The following is an 18,130-nucleotide window of genomic DNA, read 5'->3' on the forward strand; positions in this document are numbered from 1 at the left end:
GTGTGTGTGTGTGTGTGTGTGTGTGTGTGTGTGTGTGTGTGTGTGTGGAGCGGGGTTACGGATCTGACCAAGGCCCAGTCTTTGCCCTGCCCTAGCCCACACCCCACTGGGAAGACAACCCCAGACCCTGGAGGGCCCAGCAGGTGGGTTTTGGCGGGTGGCGGTGGGTGGCAGTTGGAGCGGTGGGTGGTGGCAGCTCTGTGGGCCAAGGGCCCATTTGGCTTGTCTTTGTGTCCAGGCCCGAGCCTCTGTGAAGTACTCTCGAGTGGGGTCCTGTCCAGGAGAGCCAGCTCAGGCTCTACCCCAGCCTGCAGGGCAGAGGACCGAGGATTTTCCCCTGTGCAGTGTGACCCGGCCCAGGGCAGCTGCTGGTGTGTCCTGGAGAGCGGAGAGGAGGTGCCTGGGACCCGTGTGGCCGGGAGCCAGCTAGCCTGTGAGAGTAAGCTGGGACCCCTGGAGGGGCTTCCTGGGCTGGTGTGTAGGGGGTGCTGCTCATCTCTTCCTTTACTCAGACTGGGAAGGACTCCCAAGGCACCAGAAGAGTGGGGGCCGGAGGAGAGATGGGGAGGGGCTGGAGGGGTGGGCTTGCAGTTGATTCTCATGATGCCAAAACTCGTGTCTACTTCCAAAAAGTGCTCAGCCTTGGAGCCGAAGTCCCGGAGAGTCTGTACAGGGATCCCCAGAACTGGCAACTCAGAAGCTGGGGTGCTAGCCTGCTGGGGGTCCGGGTCTTGGTCTCCCCATCCTCGAGTGGGGAAGGGGGCCTGATGGCAGGATCTCAGGGGGATGGGTCCATCCCAGCTGGGAGGCTTCAGAAATTTGTGGAGGCATTGATTTATTTTTAGTTTTAGTTAAAAAAAATTGTTTTGGTATCAAATATTGAAATATCTATCAGATAACTATATATTAGAATATTAAAACACATGATTACAGATTAAAATATATTACTTGATTCTCAATTACTTACCTTTTATTTCTCCTATATACTCAAGTCACAGGACATTATGGTCATTTTAAAATTTATATGAGCAAGTAGGTTAGACTCTCTGTGAATTCCGTTTCAGGACAGTAAAGAAGATGCTGCAAAATATTTATTGCAAATTAGGGCATTGAATCTGGTGGGATCGAGAAATACTGTACTGTGATTCTAATTTCATTGCAGTTGCCTTTCCTTAGCTGCCTGTATTGGTTTATTGCTTTATTTTAAAATTTCGTAGTCTGTCAGCAACATTCTGGAGCTGGGGAGACATTTTGTTAGGCCTAGTGGGTTATATGTGTAAAAGGAATTGCTGTGGATTTGTAAATGTATCTTTATATTTGGAAGGAGATGGAGAGGCTGCAAAAGCAGGGTGGAAGGAAGAGCTGCTCCCTCTCTTTGTGGGACTCCTTCCCTTTTGTCTCTTCCCCCTCCTGTGGTGTGCCCATGCCTTTCCCCACACGCCTTTCCTCCCGAACTCTGGGGTGCTCCTTTGTCCAGGGCCTGGACAAGGCAGGACCCTGTCATGCTCATCTCTGGGGCCCTGAGCAGTTGTCACCAAGCAGGAAACGTGGAAGGTGCCCTATGGGTATTTATGGGCGGAACTCCTTGCCATGGCCTTCCCCCAGAGGTGCGGTGTCGGCCTTAGTAAGGGTGGAAACGGTCAGCATCCAGCTTCCTCGGCATCTAACAGTGGCCCTCACTGTCTGGCACCAAGGACATAGACCGATGTGTCTCATCCGGAACAGTCCGGGAGCATAGCTCCTATAAGGTTTGGGAAGACTGTGTGACATGGCCTTGCCGGATTCCAGGATAGGAGCTCCTGTGTGCAGAGATTTACCCATTAAAAGGTGCTTTTCACATCTCTTAGCTCAGTTTTGCCTCCCAACAATGCGGATAAATAGAACGGTCCCATCTCCCCACATTACGGAGGACAAAACTGGGGCTCAGAGACGTCCATTAGCATGTCCGGAGTCACACATCTAGCAAGCAGGACAGCCAGCTTCAACGACAGAGGCTCTTCCTCCTGGTGTGTCTGCAGAGCGTGGAGGAGAAAACCAGATGTGGGGGCCAGGCAGACTTGAATGTCAACTCTTCCACTCCCTTGCTGGGTGACCCTGGGCTGGTCCCTTAACCTCTCTGGACCTCAGTTTCCCAGTCTGTGAAATGGACAGGGAACACTGTAGCAGTTTCTCGAGTGGTTGTTAAGATTCATTCACATAGTCTCTGGTAACTTCTCAGCCTGGTGGCTCAGAGCACAGCCTCGGGGGCCATGCCTGGCTCCTCCTGGCTGCCTTGGGACTTAGAGCAGAAAGGTTAACCTCCCCATGCTTCAGTGTCCTCACCTGTGGGGTGAAGGTGACAACAGTTCTCCTGCACAGAGTTGCTTTGAAGATAAAATCAGTTCAGGGGAAGCACTCAGGATAGCCCCAGCCCACAGTCACCGAGCTGTGTATCCCTGGGCTGGTCACTTAGCTCCTCTGAGTCTCCATTTTCCCCATCGCTGAGATGACTTCTGCCTGAGTCAGAATAGAGGCGGGCCCTTGGAGATATCAGCGGGCCGCTATAACAGTCAGTGTGGAGGGCTCCGAAGAAGATATGCTGGTGGCAGGGAGCACAGAGGAGAGGACAGTGGGGGGTCGGGGGGGGGGTGCATTCCCATCTCTGAGCAGCACCAGGTAGGGGGAAGCGTAGCCCTTGTCTGCCGGGGTAGCAGTTAGATTCAAAGGACCTGTGCCTAAGCGTTGGCTCTGTCCCTCTGAATCCTCAAAATTCAGTTTCTTCATCTGTAAAGGGAGGATGATAATATCAGGGCTGCCTACTTCATGGGCTTATTTTGAGTAAGTTGCAATTAAATACAGATCATGACAGAGTTTCACAAACTCGAAAATTTGTGGTAACTGTCAGATATGATGGTCATAGGAAGCTTACCCTTGTAGGGCACCAAATGCTCCTTCTTTGTTCTGAAAGGGTTAATTCACATCCTAAAATTTCCAGTGCAGGCAGTAATGTAGTCTTCTTGCTGTTATTCGTAATAACGACCAACATTAATGACCTTTATTATGTTCCAGTAACTCCTCCAAGCTCTTTGCATACCTTTATTCATTTTGATGCCCACCATCCTTAGGAGGTAGGCATCATTGCTCTCCTCGCCGTTTAAAGGGGGAGGAAACTGAGTCACAGAGAAGTTAGTTAACATGCTTAGGATGCTCAGCTAGGAAATGATTGAGCTGGGATTCAAAGCCCTGCAGGCTGGCCCCTGAGCCCTCAGGCTGACTCTCCCCATCCCCACAGACACATGCACTCGGTGAGAACCAACTCACCAAGCCCACTGCTGATTACTGCAAAACCTCGGCCAGATGCCAGTGTTGGTATTAGAAAGAAGCCCGGGCTGTGCCCTGGCGGTCAGAATGGGTCATCCTCCATCTTGGAGGCCCCCAAGTACCCTCGAGTCACATGTGGATCACAGCTGTCAAAACCAGACCCATGCATGCAGCTAGGCTCCGCTCGAGAGTCAGGTAATTAACTAAAACTCTGGTCGGGTATGAAAGTGTCCCACTGAGTGTGTCTGTCCTTTCATTTACTGGTTCGCCCATTTATTTAACATATATTCCCGGAGCTTGTGTTCTGGGGGAACAGAGGAGAGGCACCCCCTTTCCTGCCCTGGCTCCGTGTGGCGGGGAGACCAGAGTGCAGATGGTAAGTTTGGGAGGATTGACAACATGGAGGTGCACCCCAGGAGGCCTGAGAGCTCTCTATGTCCACCTGGGAGAGCCACACAGGGTGTTAGGAAGCAGGAGATGTTGAGCTGATAATGCGGGGTCAAAAAAGGAACCCTCTAGGCAGCTGGGCAGGCAGAGGGAAGGGCTTGGGTTGTGCAAGCAGGCTGTGCTCAGGGATGGACAGCCCTGCGGAGGCAGAGGGGCTGGAGGGGACAAGAGGGGAGAGGGAAGGGCGAGTCAGTGGGTCCTCAGGGACACTGAGAGCCCACTGCCGTTCAACACGTCGGGGAAGGGGAGAAGTCAGAGCCCCCTTGTGCGGCTAGCTCCCACGGCGGCCCTCTTTCCTTCCAGGCCCCCAGTGCCCACTGCCATTCAACACGTCGGATGTGGCTGGTGGAGTGATCCTGTGTGAGCGAGCCTCGGGCGCAGGAGGGGTCCCCGTCCAGCGGTGTCAGCTGCTGTGCCGCACGGGCTATCGGAGCGCCCTCCAGCCAGGGCCGCTGGTCTGCAGCCCCGAGAAAGGACGCTGGGTGTCCCGGGCGCCCCAGCCCCAGGCCTGCCAGCGTGAGTCTGCCCAGCACCCTGCTTCTCGGCGCTCAGGGCTGAGCCCTTGCATTTTCCCCCGCCCAAGTGCAGCATTTCCACAGTAAGCCAGGTGGCATCAGGAGCAGGAGAGAGAGGGCCCAAAGAAGCATGTTCTTCTAGAAGGCGCAGATGTGCTTCACAGACTCCTAGGGTTAAGCTTTATTTGGGGCTTCTCTGGAGCAATCTGTTCCTTGGGAGAACTGCCAGCATTATGGGCTCTCCTGGGATCTCTTGGATACAGGAGTATAATCAGGAGGTAGGTGTTCCGATGGCCATATCGGTTACTGTGGTGTTGACAAGCTAGAGCTATTTGTCTGGCCTCTGAGAGTGACGCTGACTCACGAACCTCTCTCCTGGGTCCGTCTGGGGTTCCACGGCTAATGCCTGGCAGAGCTGGGGCCTGGACCCTCCAGGTGGGCATCAGTTCTGATCGCTGTGGGTCTGGGCCCCCTGAATATCGGCAGAGATCCTCTCTCCTGCTCTCCCACTGAGCCTGCTTGCACGCCCACATGGCTGTGAGGCAACTTTGAGCTCTGAGTGTATCTGCCTTGGCTGAGGCCGGCCATGGTTACTCACAGCCTGGCAGGGCAGGGGAAGATGCTGGGACCTGGTACTGGGTCCATCCAGGGCACTGGGAGGGTGTCTGAGAGAGAGGCCCAGATCCTGGGACTGTCACGAGGCTCTGGGTGGCTGTCAGAAGACAGTATTTGTGGCAAAGATTTCTAGAATAGAAAATGTTATCCAGAGGGCACCTGGGTGACTCAGTTGGTTAAGCGCCTGATGCTTGATTTTGGCTCAGGTCATGATCCCAGGGTGGTGGGATCAAGTCCCACGTTGGGCTCTGAAACGAGCATGGAGTCTACTTAGGATTCTCCCTCTCCCTTTTCCCCTTTCCCCCCTAAAAAAATGTTAACCAGAAAAAGGTCAATATGAGTTGGACAAATAAATGGTCTGTCCCCTTGATGGTGACAAAGTGTCCTAAGCAGAAATTAAGACCAGGCTATTCAAGACAGGATCTAGAGCAAAGCACTTGGGAGAAAAGGGGAATGGGTCTTGAGCTCTTAATGTTGTGTGCAGGGCCGCTGTGTATGACTCTGTAGGTTGTGCCCTGAACAATCTTAGAGTATGTCTTTCATATAGTCTATGGTGTCCCCTCTTAATTGGCAAAATCGTATGTAGTGGCCCTGTGTGAATGCAAGATAATATGGAAGATTTTCCAAGAAGAATGTCCAGGACCCCCAAAATGTAGAGCAGCCTGGTTTAGAAGCTGAGGCAGGACTGAGCTTGCCGTGAGGGTGCTCAGTAATTTCAGAGACAAGCCGTCATGCTGGGGAGTGTTTAGACTCTGAGGACGATAGTGCAAGATGGTAGTGCTTGTGTGTTCTAAGCTAAATGAAGAAGGGTGATTTTTGCAGAGAAAAAAAAAAAAAAACAAAGGAAAGAAAAGAATCCAAGTGGTCTGTTTCCCATGTCTGCTGACCTCTGGTGCTTGTGTGCAGGGCCCCAGCTGTGGCAGACCCTCCAGACCCAAGGGCACTTCCAGCTCCGTCTCCCACCAGGCAAGATGTGCAGCGCTGAGTACGCAGGCTTGCTGCTCGCTTTCCAGGTCTTCATATTAGACGAGCTGGTGGCCCGCGGCTTCTGTCAGATCCAGGTATGTGCCTGACCAAATTCTGCACGACTGGGGGCTTGGACTGGGCTCAGGGTCATGGTGGCAGAGGACCTCAGGGCCCCAATGAACCTAGGGTGCAACTCTCACTCATTTTACCAGTAGGCAAAGTGAGGTTCAGAATGAGAAAGTCCTTTGGCCAAGGCTAATCACATAGTGGTGCCGGTGGAATCCATAATCATCGCTGGCCATTCTTTCTGCATAAAGCTGTCAGATCAGATGTGTGCTGAGCACTCACGATGTGCCAGGCACGGCGTGTTGTTGGCGTGGATTAGCGATCCTCATGAGGATCCTATTGTTAGTCCAGTTTTGTGGATGAGGGGCAGGAAGCCTGGAGGGTTAACATAATTGTCCAGAGTTACACAGCTGGGGATGGTAGAGCCAGGCTGATGACATGGGGACAGAGCTGTGAACGCCTGCAGATTACTACCACCACCTGTGGAGGAAGGCTGGAGGAAGACTGAAATGCCAGGTGCACTCCCTGAACCACTGTGCCAGATGTGCCTTCGACAAACCCGCTAGAAGGCGTTATGGATCCTCCCTGGAAGGAGGATACTGCATGCCAGCAGACAGACCTAGTGCTGCGAATAATCAATATCAGAGTTTTTAGCTCTGTAATAGGCAAGGGCTTCTGTGATTTGAAATCACAAGTATTCACAGAGGGAGTCTTTAAAAGTCCCTCAATTTGGGGCACCTGGGTGGCTCAGTCGGTTAAGCATCTGACTCTTGATTTTGGCTCAGGGCATGATCTTAGGGTCCTGGGATCGAGCCCCGTGTTGGGCTCTGCGCTCGGCGGGGAGTCTGCTTGAGGATTCTCTCCCTCTTTCCTCTGCCCCTCTCCCTGCTCATGTGCATTCACTCTCTCTCTCTCAAATAAATCTTAAAAAAATGAAAGTCATTCAATTAAATAAGTTGTTCTGTTCAAAGCTTGGTAACTCATAGAGCAGCTCGGTTTTAACCCCTTATGCTAAGAATTTTGGAGAACATACATTTTCACAAAACCAAATACAGAGAGTTGTGATTCTAAGACAAACAGAAACGTAGATTGCCCCCTTTTATCCAAAGAAATATACTTGACAACACGAGCAGTAATATGTATTAATTATTGAGCCCAGGCTGTGTTCCTGGCACCAGACTAGAAGCTCTACTTTCCTTATCTCTAATTATTACTGCATCCTGTCAGCGAGCATCAGTAACCCTTGAGTTGTAAGTGTGTTAACTAAAGCCCACTGAGAGTAAGCAAGTTGCCCAGGATTTCACAGAGCTAAGTCCAAGTCCATTTAGACTTTCATTACACCAAACTTGTTCGTTTGTTCCGTCCTTCCTCCATTCTCCCATTTAACAAACGTTTGCGTGCCTATTACAGGCTAGGCATGGTTTTAGGCAGAGGACTGTCAAAGATAAAACAAAGCCAGACACTAGTTAAATTGGTCAGGACAGATTTTAATCAGTAATATACTAATGCAATAGGGAAAAGGAGTCCAGCATGATCAGGAGTCAGCTTTGATTTGTGCCAGGGTAACTGGCCCCTCGTGTTCCTCAGAGGGGAAAGGGGCTTAGTAGTGCCTTGCTTCTGGGGTAGAGTTGAAGGGAGGGTAGAAGGAAGTCACAGAAGGCATGTTCTGGCACCTGGTGTGGGCTCAGCAAAGTTGGCTCCTGACTCTGTGTTCTTTTTTTTTTGGTGGGGAGGGGGCACCTGGGTGGCTCAGTCTGTTAAGTGTCTGCCTTCAGCTCAGGTTGTGATCCTGGGATCCTGCAATCGAGTCCAGAGTCGGGCTCCCTGCTCAGCAGGGAGTCTGTTTCTCCCTCTCCCTCTGCTCTTACCCTCTGCTTGTGCTTGCTCTTTCTCTCTCTCAAATAAATAAATAACATCTTAAAAAATAGATGGGTATTAAGGACGGCACATACTGCATGGAGCACTGGGTGTTATACGAAAACAATTGATTGTGGATCACCACATCAAAAACTAATGATGTATTGTATGGTGACTAACATAACATAATAAAATTAAAAAAAAATCTATCTATCTATCTATCTACTATCTATATATTTTTTGAGAGACAGCATGAGTGGGGAGGGCAGAGGGAGAGAGGGAATCTTAAGCAGGCTCCACGCCCAGCACAGAGCCCAACTCGGGGCTCAATCTCATGACCCCAAGATCACGACCTGAGCCAAAATCAAAAGTCAGACACTTAACCGACTGAGCCAACCAGGCGCCCCCGACTTTGTGTTCTTGAACTAAAGGCGTCTGTCTCCATGCAGGCACAGACTTTTGGGACCCCCGTTTCCATTCCTGTCTGCGACGGATCCACAGTGCAGGTGGAGTGTCTGACCGGGGAGCGTTTAGGAGTGAATGTCACGTGGAAGGTGCAGCTGAAGGATGTCCCACTGGCCTCTCTTCCTGATTTGCATGATATTGGTATGTTTGGCCGCCCTGTGGCCTTGACGTTATGCAGCTTCTCTGAGGCTCAGTTTCTCCATCTGTCAGTTGGAGCCAGTGATGCCTATAATGCTTTCCCATGAGGCTCTAGCGAGAGAATTATGCCCTGGCCCTCGGAGGAGCCAATTATTAAAAAGTATATAAAAATCAATAGTGCCCTGCTCGTAACTTACGAGACTCAAATAGTATCACCCAGTTGCACTTCTATGGAGAGCTTCTAATTCTTCTCTTGGTTTTCTGGGCACAGATGGGGATACAGTGGGCAGAAGGGGAAGGTGGGGGTTGGCGGATCTGAATTGGTTTATAATTTATGTTCTGCACACTTGCAATGAGAAAACATCTCGGACCACTTACGCTATTTAAGCTCATTATTACACTGTGTCAAGCGGGGCAGGTGGGGGATGAATTGAGAGAGTAGAAGGATCCAAGAAGGAGGAGCAGAGTGGACTGTGTGGTAGTGCTGTGAGCCAGTGTAGATATAATCCGTATTGCTGACCAGGGGGTGGGGAGCCCCCTTTGCTCCCCTACCATCCAGTGGCCAAATACCCAGGGTCAACGCTGGCTGCAGCTTGACCTTTGTTCTACAAAGGGGAAGCTTCTGGAAAATGCTGCCAGAGTGTGACCCCGGGAGGCAGACTGAGTCTCTGTCATTGTGCAGTCCTCGTGGCAATTATATTCCCCTAACAGCATTAGGAATCAGGGGTCCTTCTTCCTCTCGAAAGAGCTTGGAAGATTTAGGTATGTTTGAAGCTGCAAAAGGAGGAGATGTTTATTCCTGGGGTCCGTCCTGACGACTGTGGTTTCAGGCCCTGGGCTGGCTTGACGGAGTCTGCTGTAGCGTGAATGCTCATTGCGTGCGGGAATCTGTCCCAGCTCCAGATGTGACACTCTTCTGCTCTCTTCCTAGGAAATACTTAGGGATCAGCAGCTGGAGGCCTCTTCAGTGTTTAACTAACTGCTAAGTGGAAGGTTGTGTTGCCTCCTGGAGACGAGGCCTTCTCTTTGAGTGGTCCCAGCATACACATTGTTCTTATAATCTTCACCAACTATAAGAGAGGCATTGCCAGCCCCATTTTGCAGATGGGGAGATGGAGGCTCAGAGATCGTAGCTTGCCAAAGGTTGGGACACCTTACATTAGTGACTGAAGACACAATATCTTGTACTAATGGGGATCATATTGATGCCACAGAAATGATAGGATCCAGAGACCTGGGTTGAAGTCCTAGTCATGTTTCTGCATCCTGTGTAAGCTTGGGCCAATCTGTCCCCTTCTATAGGCCTCAGTTTCTCCCTCTAAAATGAGAAACCAGGCAATGCTTACAACTGCTTTCTGTGCGGCCATTCTAGGTGGCTCTGTCCCTTGGTCTCCCCCGGCCCTTGCAGAGAACAGCGGTGACATTTCTGCCTCATCCTGTGTCTTACAGAGGAGGCCTTAGTTGGCAAGGATCTCATTGGACGCTTCACAGATCTGATCCAGAGTGGAGGGTTCCAGCTTCTTCTGGATTCCAAGACATTCCCTGCAGACACCTCCATCTACTTCCTTCAAGGAGACCGCTTTGGCACCTCTCCCAGGACATGGTTTGGGTGCTTGGAAGGATTCCGCCAAGTCTTGGCTACCAGTGATGCCACTCAGGACGCGTTGGGGTGTGGTAGGTCCACCCCCTCCCCTGGGACTGCTGGTTTCAGACACGTGAGGCAGTGGAAAAGGCCACCATAGCACTGGAGACAGGTCACTCTGCCCATACAGAGTGGGGGATCACTCATTTGGCTGTTCGGCTAAAGCCTTTCAATCATCCGCCATGCCTGGGCGTGTGGTCATCACCCCATCAGGCAGTAGCTGAGACCAGAGGCACAGGCGACATGACAGAAGTGACCCTTCTTCTTACTTCTTGTCAGACTTGGACCTTGGGGTCTGGGCTGTGCTGTCTTTGTGGAGAAGGCTGATGTCTGCCCTGTATGTCTGCCGACATCCTTAGTCTGGTTATGGCAATGTGTTGCTCATCACCATGTCCAAATGGCCATTGATCAGCCCAGGACTTCACCACTCAGAGGAGGTGACTCCTGGCAAAGGTTAACTGGAGCTGTCCTTCCTTGCCCTTCCCCTATGTAGCTTTGGAAGCGGTTTCCTCAAGAACGCAGCTGCAGATTTCTTGAATGGCAGTGGCATGAGTCTCCTTGGCCACCGTCACAGGTCACCACAAACTCTGTGTCCTAAGACAATCCACATTTATCATCACCCAGCTCTGTAGGGTTGAATTCCTAGTCGGGTCTCATGGGGCTAAAACCATGGTGTCAACAGGGCTGTGTTCATACCAGAGGGGATCTGTTTCCTTGACTTTTCCAGGGTCTAGACGTTGCCCATATGTCTTGGCTCATGGCTTCCTTCCTTCATCTTTGAGGCTGAAGGCCATAGCTCTCTGGACACTCCCACGGTCACAGCTCCTTCAGACTCTGTCTTACCCTTCCCAGGACCCTGGTGGTCACACATAGCTGGGCAATCCAGGACACTGTCCCTATCTTCGGGTCAGCTGGTTAGACCCAATTTCCCTTTGCCATGTAACCTACCATGTTTGTGGCTCCCACGAATCAGGAGTGGCCGTCTTTTCTGTGTCCTACTTCCAAGGGCTTGTGTCGGGAAGCCTTCCTCCCCTGTGGCACGAGACAGAGGAGCATTGTTGCTGAGCTGCAGAAAGGGAAGATATTTCTCGGTTATTTATTTTTCCATTATTTATATTGGTTGCAGCACAAGAACTACATGGCCTTTCCTCTTGTGAAATCCAGGCCAAGTCCTAAACTCCATGTTGGATTTAAGATGCAGCTGAATCTTAACACAGAAACCCAGGAATGCACCCACCGCCCCACTGCCCGCTAATATTTACAGAGAATTTTGCAGTCTATAATGCACTTTCACAAATATTTACCACTCACGATGTGCCCTGGTGGCACGTCATTCACCCATTTAACAGATGAGGAGGTTGAAGCTCAGATGAAATGAAATAATGCATCCGTCATGTCCAGATCAGGGCTGACTCAAAGGAGGGACTCAGGTTCATGAAACCAATCATCTGGGGGTGCATAACCCAAGGTCCTCTGGGACCAGGGCTCATGCTCTTTCTACCTCACAGAGATGCCCAAATAAAAAGGATAAAAAGTAGGAGCAGGAGTGGAAGGTGCCACCTGCCAGAGTGGGGTGAAACAGGGTCAGAGTGATGGAGGTGTTCAGAACACCCACCACTGTGTTCTTATACTTACTGGGAAGAGCCCTGGGCTCTCCTGCCATGTGTGTGTGTGTGTGTGTGTGTGTGTGTGTGTGTGTATGTGTGTTGGGGAAGGGTGGTGTATTGGGGGGGTGTATTTGGAGGAGCAGTGGCAAGAATCTGCTTTATAGTCACCCCAGGTAGTGTAGAAAGGGGGTCCAGGATCCCCACCTGAGTGCACGCCCTGGAGCGTGGAGCCCAGAGGAGGAGGGGCAGGAAAGGGAGACAGGTGCTGGTCAGGGGCCAGGTGAGAGACCATTTACTGGCTCTGCCTTTGCATTTCCTCCCATGGCCTAGCTCCTGCATATAAAATCAAGTGCTGGTCCAGAAATCTGATCCTGAGTTTCTTTCTAGGGAATTTCATTGCTGATTAGATTATTATTTCATGTCTAACAAGATGGGTATCCCAGCTTGACAGGGAAGAGGGAGGGAGAAGCTGAGCTAGGAGCACAACAGTATTGGCCAAAGGATGGTAAGCGGTAGGAGCACTGGTGGCCAGAACTCAGGGTGGCAGGGCTTCAGAGTGAGTGGGAATCATAGGGTGGCCTGGAAATGGGACTGAGTAAAAGGTTTTGCCTGGGCTGCACTTGCTGCAGGACAAGAGTTGGCAAGCTTGTTCCACAAAGGGCCAGAATGCAAGTGTTTTTGGCTTTGTAGACCATACAGTTTTTGTCTCAGTGACTTAACTCACCCATTGTAGGGAGAAGAACATGGCTGTGTTCTAATAAAACTTTATTTGCCAAGCAGAAGGTGAGTTGCATTTGGCCCATGGGCTGGAATTTGCTAATCCTAGCTCTAGACAAACCTACATTCTATTTTTCAGCTGCTGGAGTTTTTTATTGACTCAAAAGAATCTTGGATCATGCCATTCAGCCCTATCTCCTTACTCCAAATAGTTAGAAAGGTCTGGAATGGAATTCACAAAAGCAGCACCGAAAGCTCTGGATTTTCTCCAGTGTCAATGATAATATCTATTTGTTATTGAGTTTCTAATATGTTCTGGGCCTTACTAGCATTTCTCTGGTCCAGAGGGTCAGGTATCATTAATCCCATAGTATGGATGAGGGAGCCAGGGACATATAGTTAAGAGTATTAGGAAACTGCTCTTGGAAGCCAGGTGGGTTTAAGTCCTCACTCCAGCGCCTTCTCAATGTGGGTTCTTGGGACACTGCTTATCCTCACTAAGCATAATCTGAAAAATAGGGATAATAATATCTATTTCATGGAGGTCGTGGTTTGCACAGCATCGTGTAATCAATGCACGTGTATCCCTTCACATGTGGTGAACTCTCCACAAATGGCCTTGTTGATTGGCCATGCTGGGATCCAAACTCAGCTCTGCTGATTCCAGATGCTTTGTCCTCAGCATCACATATCACTCTTCTCAACAAGGGGGTTCTTAGTGAAATCATGCCCTTGGATTCTTGTATCTATTCTTATTGGCTCTTTTTTCCTTCTGAGGCACATCTGGAACACCGCTGCGAGGCTACAAGCAGAGCATTGTCCTGTGGAGATGAAGTAGGGTTTCTGTGTGTCATCTCAGGGGGGCTAATCTGTATGATCCCCCTGGGAGGGCAGTGACTCAGGGGTGAGTGGGAATGTAAGCATGTAGGCATGGCAGCTTCCATCCAGGAAATGGGGAGCGCAGGGAGGTAGGGGCTTTGTTTGCAGCTTTGAAGGGGTCAGTTATGTTCACCCTCTCGCCTCAAGGCCAACCATGTGGCTTCCCTTCAGAATGACCTGCTGGCAGCCTTCATACCAGTTCGGTCCATTAAGAATCTCAGAGAAATTGTCTGGATTTCCCATTTTCCATTCTGGACAGCGTTAACTTTCACTCATTCACTACAAGTTCTTATAACAGAGCTAGTTCTCTATGGTTTTGTTTTTTTTTTTTTCCCCAAAGTAAGATGTTACATCTCGTTTCCTCCCTCCTCCCTTCCTTCCTCTTCCTTCCTTCTTCCCATCTATGCGTGTAGCCATCCATCCAAGCCTTCAAAGCATAATTATGCGTTAAACACCAGGTTACATACTTAGGCAGGCCAAGGTCATAGCTCCGCTTTCAAAGAACTCACAGTCTGGTTGGGGAAGAGGTAAATGAAAAGCCAGCTAAATGTCAATGTCAAAGCCTTTGACATCGCGGTCAGGGTGGTCAGGGAAGGCTTGCTGGGGTAGCAGGGTCGGTATGAAGTCTTGAAAGGCACTTTGGAATCGCTGCTCAGGTAAGAACAGACAAGAAGTGGTGTGTGTGTGTGTGTGTGTGTGCGCACATGCATGCGTGTACCCATGCTGAGGGTTCTACAGTGCTGAAGGGCATTCCGGAAGTGGAGATGGGTGCAGGGAGTCATGAAGGTGTGGCTGTAGGGGGACGGTGCAGGTGGCTTATATGGCTGGAGAGTGGGGTGTGTGGGGATATGGCAGGAGGTGGGCCCAGAGAGACAGGCCTGGGGTCCGCCAGGGGTGGCCTGCTGGGGGTCCCGGGGGAGGATTTCACGTTGGAGGGTGACAGGACTGGGTATGGGGTTGAGCAGAGCAGGCTGAGGAGTGAAGGACTCTTATCCTTCCTCACAGGTGTTTTTCTTCAGCAGAGACATGTCTGTCATTGTTGGGGGCCCATGGGGACGGGTTGTCAGGAGGGATAGCATGACCTGGAAGTTTTGTGATGCTCTTAAACTCAAATTGGCCAAATTATCTCATTATGTGAAGGAGAGAATTGAGACCAAAGGGGTGTCTGATGAGTTTGTGGAGGGAGTTAATTGATGGATAAGTGCCAACCTGTTGCTGTGGACAGAGGGGGTCTTTGAGAGCCAACACCTGCCAGCGGAGGGGTGAGGATACCGAGCCTCTGCCTCCTGCTGACTTACACAGGGTTCCCGTGGGTGGAGAGGCTTTGACACCACAGCGGAGAGAAACAGGACACGGGTTCCTGGCGCATAGTCTCGAGGCCTACGAATTACTGAGCTTGCGACAAAAGTTAGTCCCGCTCTCTTCTTCGGCCCCTCCACCCTTCGGCCCTTCCACACATTGGGTTTGGAAGCAGGACACCTCGAGCTGGCGGAAAAGGCTTTGTTTTCCTTCAGCAATGAATTTGGAGACTACTTGAAAAAATAGTCACAGTCCTGGGGTTAAAATACTCGAGATGATCAGCGACCTGACTCATAGGAGTAATGAAACCCCACTCTTTGAGGGAGGGTATTAATTCCTCAGGGCAGATCGGAAAACACATCGCTCAGTTTCCAAGCTGTGCTCAAGTTTCTGATTTACTCAGACGTGCCAAGTGCGTGTGCACACTCAGGTAGCGGTGGTTAAATCAACAGTGGCTCCCCGTCCCACACGTCCATGCTTGCTTCTTTGTCAAGGGAAGGTGGTTGCACGGGTGGAAGGAGAGAAGGCTTTGGTTTGCAGGGAATGGGGCTCACATTCCACCTCTTTCACCTCACCTCCTGGTCCGCCTTGACTTTGAGCTCCGGCTGTCTCCAGTCTAGAAAGAAGATGGTACCTTCCTCATAGGACCTTGAGATGACACACTGAAACAGTGTGGCACCATGCTTGCCATAGCCTCTAATTCCCCTTCCCCCCTGCCCTTTGCAGAAGAGCCTACCAGGGAGTCATGCATGCATGTCCCAAGGCTCAGCATCCTCATCTGCGAAATGAGGTGAAAATACTAACTCACGGTCATGCTGTGGTCATGTCCACGAAGCACACAGCAGGGTGCCAGGCACAGAGAAAGTGTCCTAAGAGTGGACAAGCTTCCAGCCCCCACCTTCACTGGGGAACAGCTCACTTCTTCTGGAAGTCATTTGGCAATCTCTTGGGAACACAACCCAGCACCAAGAAAGAAAGCAGAAAGAACCTCCTTTTCCCTCCCCTTCTCTGAGCCCTTAGACTCAGTGTGGGCCAAGTTCATGTACTTTTCTCAGAGCAGAGCTCCCGGAACCTAACTTGGAACTCTTATGAGATAGGCATCTCTCCAGTTGGAGTTTCTGATTTCTCAGCCCATGTCATATTAGAGGAAGCAAATTAGGAAAGACTGGGTGTCAGAGGGACAGAAAGCTCCGAGAATCTGCAGATTAACAAGGTAGCACCGGGAGGCGAGGGGTGAGGCCAGTGAGGCATCTAGTGGGCAAGATGCCCGGAGGCCTCACTCTCAGGGTCACACTTGGTATTTCTGAGTAAATCAGAAACCCAACAACCCAACAGTGAAGGCCTCCATAAATCCTGCGCCCCGGGCATCTCACTTCACCATGGTCCCAGATCTGAGCAACACCATTGATGACCAACCAATAGGGAGAGGCCACATGAGTCAGAGGTGATGGTGCTAAATTGTTGAGATTGTCTAGTTTGGACAGAATGGGTATTGAGGCTGGCTCCAAGGAAGGACTCCCTCAAGTATAAAAATAATACTGGGTGGGGGGATGGGTTAAGTAGATGATGGGGATTAAGGAGTGCACGTGTCGTGATGAGCCCCGGGTGATGCAGGAATTAGCTGAATCACAATACTGTACACCTGAAACGAATATAACACTGAATGTTAACTAACTGGAATTAAAATACAAACTTAAAAAATTATGACCATTTGCTGAGCACACATAAGAGTCTGGCATGATGACCTGTGCCTTTTGTATATCCTCACTGCATTCCCATGGGATGGTATTATTACCACTGCATTCCCATGGGAGGAGAAAATGGAGCCTCCAAGAAGTCTGAAGTCATTTAGGTATAGTGGGGAGAGGGACTTGAGCCAGTCTGGCTGACCCCAAAGTTTGTTCCCCTAGCTGGGCTCCACCATGCCCCTCACTTACGGCAGCGTTCCCATGGTGACCGAGGGACAGACCCTCATTTTTCAGGTTGTTCTCCGACCTTGTCTCATGCCATTCTTCCCTTTGTCTATTAAGCTCTATCTTCATAGCTGGCTTTCTCTGGCTTTTTCCTTTCCATTCCTTAAATAATCCAAACTCATTCCTACCCCAGGACTTTTGTCCTTGCGGTTCCCTCTGCTTGGAATTCTCCTCGCCTAGCTCTTTGCCTGGGGTGCTCCCCACCATTCGGTGTTACGTGTCACCTTTCAGAGGGCTTCCTCACTAACATGCTGTCCTCTCCTGCCTCACTTTACCCATATCTGAAGTTCTGTCTGACACCCCTTATCCTACTTGCTTGTCAGCTCCTGCAGAGCAGGAACCTTGTCTACGGTTCCCACAGCTTAGCCTTGATTGTGGGAGCCTGGCGTGTAGCAGATTCTCAGTGGGTACTGGTTAAGTGAATGAGCTCTTGTGCTACTGGTGGGATTTAGCATAACCTGTGTGTTCTGAGGTTACAACTACAAAGCAAGAGTCTTCTCTTTAACATCATTTTTCTGTTTATCTTTTCTAGTTAAATGTCCTGAAGGAAGCTATTTTCAGAAGGAGATTTGTATTCCCTGTCCTGTTGGATTCTACCAAGAACAGGCAGGGAGCATGGCCTGCGTCCCATGTCCCATGGGCAGAACGACCATTTCCCCTGGAGCTTTCAGCCACATGCACTGTAAGTTCTGCAGGGTCCTGGTGTGAAAGAGAAACTCTACAATGCAATGGGGACACAGCAGAGTGGCTCAACCTCAGAACTATTGAGATTTGGGGGCAGAACATTCCTTTTGGGGACTGCCCCATGCATGGCAGGATGTTTATTTAGCGACACCACTAAACCCTTACCTATTACGTGTCAGTAGCACACCCTCCCCCCAAGTTGTAACAATCAAACTTTTCTCCAGACATTGCTGAGTGTCTCTTCGGTGGGGCACATGATTGCCCACTATGGAGAACCATTGGTTAGAGAGCAAAATAATCGAAGGGGCCCAACCTCTGAATGCCTATGCTCTGCCAGGATCTAGGCCAGACGTTTTTACCTATGTTAGCTCATTAAATCCTATCAAACCCCCTTCTGTGTAAATATCATTAGCCCAACTTTTACAGATAAGAAGGCTAAGGCTCAGAGAAGTAATTTAACCAAAGTCACTCAACTAGTAGGTGACGTAGCTGGTCTTTGTTTGATCTTGGCATAGTCTGATTCTGAAACTTCTGATTTTTGTAAGTCAATTTTATCAGATTGAGAAATGGAAGATATTTTCCACCCACAGTCATTACAAGTATATAGCTCATATTCCCTTTCTGGCCCGATAAATTTGTCAGGACGGAGTGTACCTGTGGCCTTCCCCTATGTCATGTGATTTCACTTGGCCTACTTACTTGGTAGTCACCTGGGTATTGTTGGGTTTTTCCTAGCAAGGACCCACCACTTGACTTGTTGTGTACATCTTTCCATGTCAGTCTGAAATCATGTTAAGGTGAAGCAAACCATCAATGCTTTAAATCTGAATGGATTTTAGAATTTTAAAATAATTCATCCAAAGAGATCAGGTCACCTTCTCTGGTAAGTTTCCTTAGGAGAGCAGTGGTAAGAGTGTGATAATTCTAAGAAAGCCAAAAGGATTTCATAGGCCAGGAGTC

General features: G+C 50.1%; 1 protein-coding gene across 1 annotated transcript in view; it reads left to right on the forward strand.

Annotated features, from left to right (window-relative positions):
• TG (thyroglobulin) overlaps nucleotides 1–18,130 on the forward strand; it is a 237,253-nt gene that overhangs the window by 29,335 nt on the left and 189,788 nt on the right. The window contains exons 16-21 of the mRNA XM_032415805.1: nucleotides 239–439; nucleotides 4,051–4,263; nucleotides 5,784–5,938; nucleotides 8,216–8,372; nucleotides 9,819–10,043; nucleotides 17,019–17,168. Coding sequence (XP_032271696.1) covers nucleotides 239–439; nucleotides 4,051–4,263; nucleotides 5,784–5,938; nucleotides 8,216–8,372; nucleotides 9,819–10,043; nucleotides 17,019–17,168 — 1,101 coding nt within the window. The remainder of the gene's footprint in view (nucleotides 1–238; nucleotides 440–4,050; nucleotides 4,264–5,783; nucleotides 5,939–8,215; nucleotides 8,373–9,818; nucleotides 10,044–17,018; nucleotides 17,169–18,130) is intronic.

The sequence above is a fragment of the Phoca vitulina genome, unplaced genomic scaffold (genome assembly GCF_004348235.1).
Source record: "Phoca vitulina isolate PV1807 unplaced genomic scaffold, GSC_HSeal_1.0 scaffold18, whole genome shotgun sequence".
Taxonomy (NCBI): Eukaryota; Metazoa; Chordata; class Mammalia; order Carnivora; family Phocidae; genus Phoca; species Phoca vitulina.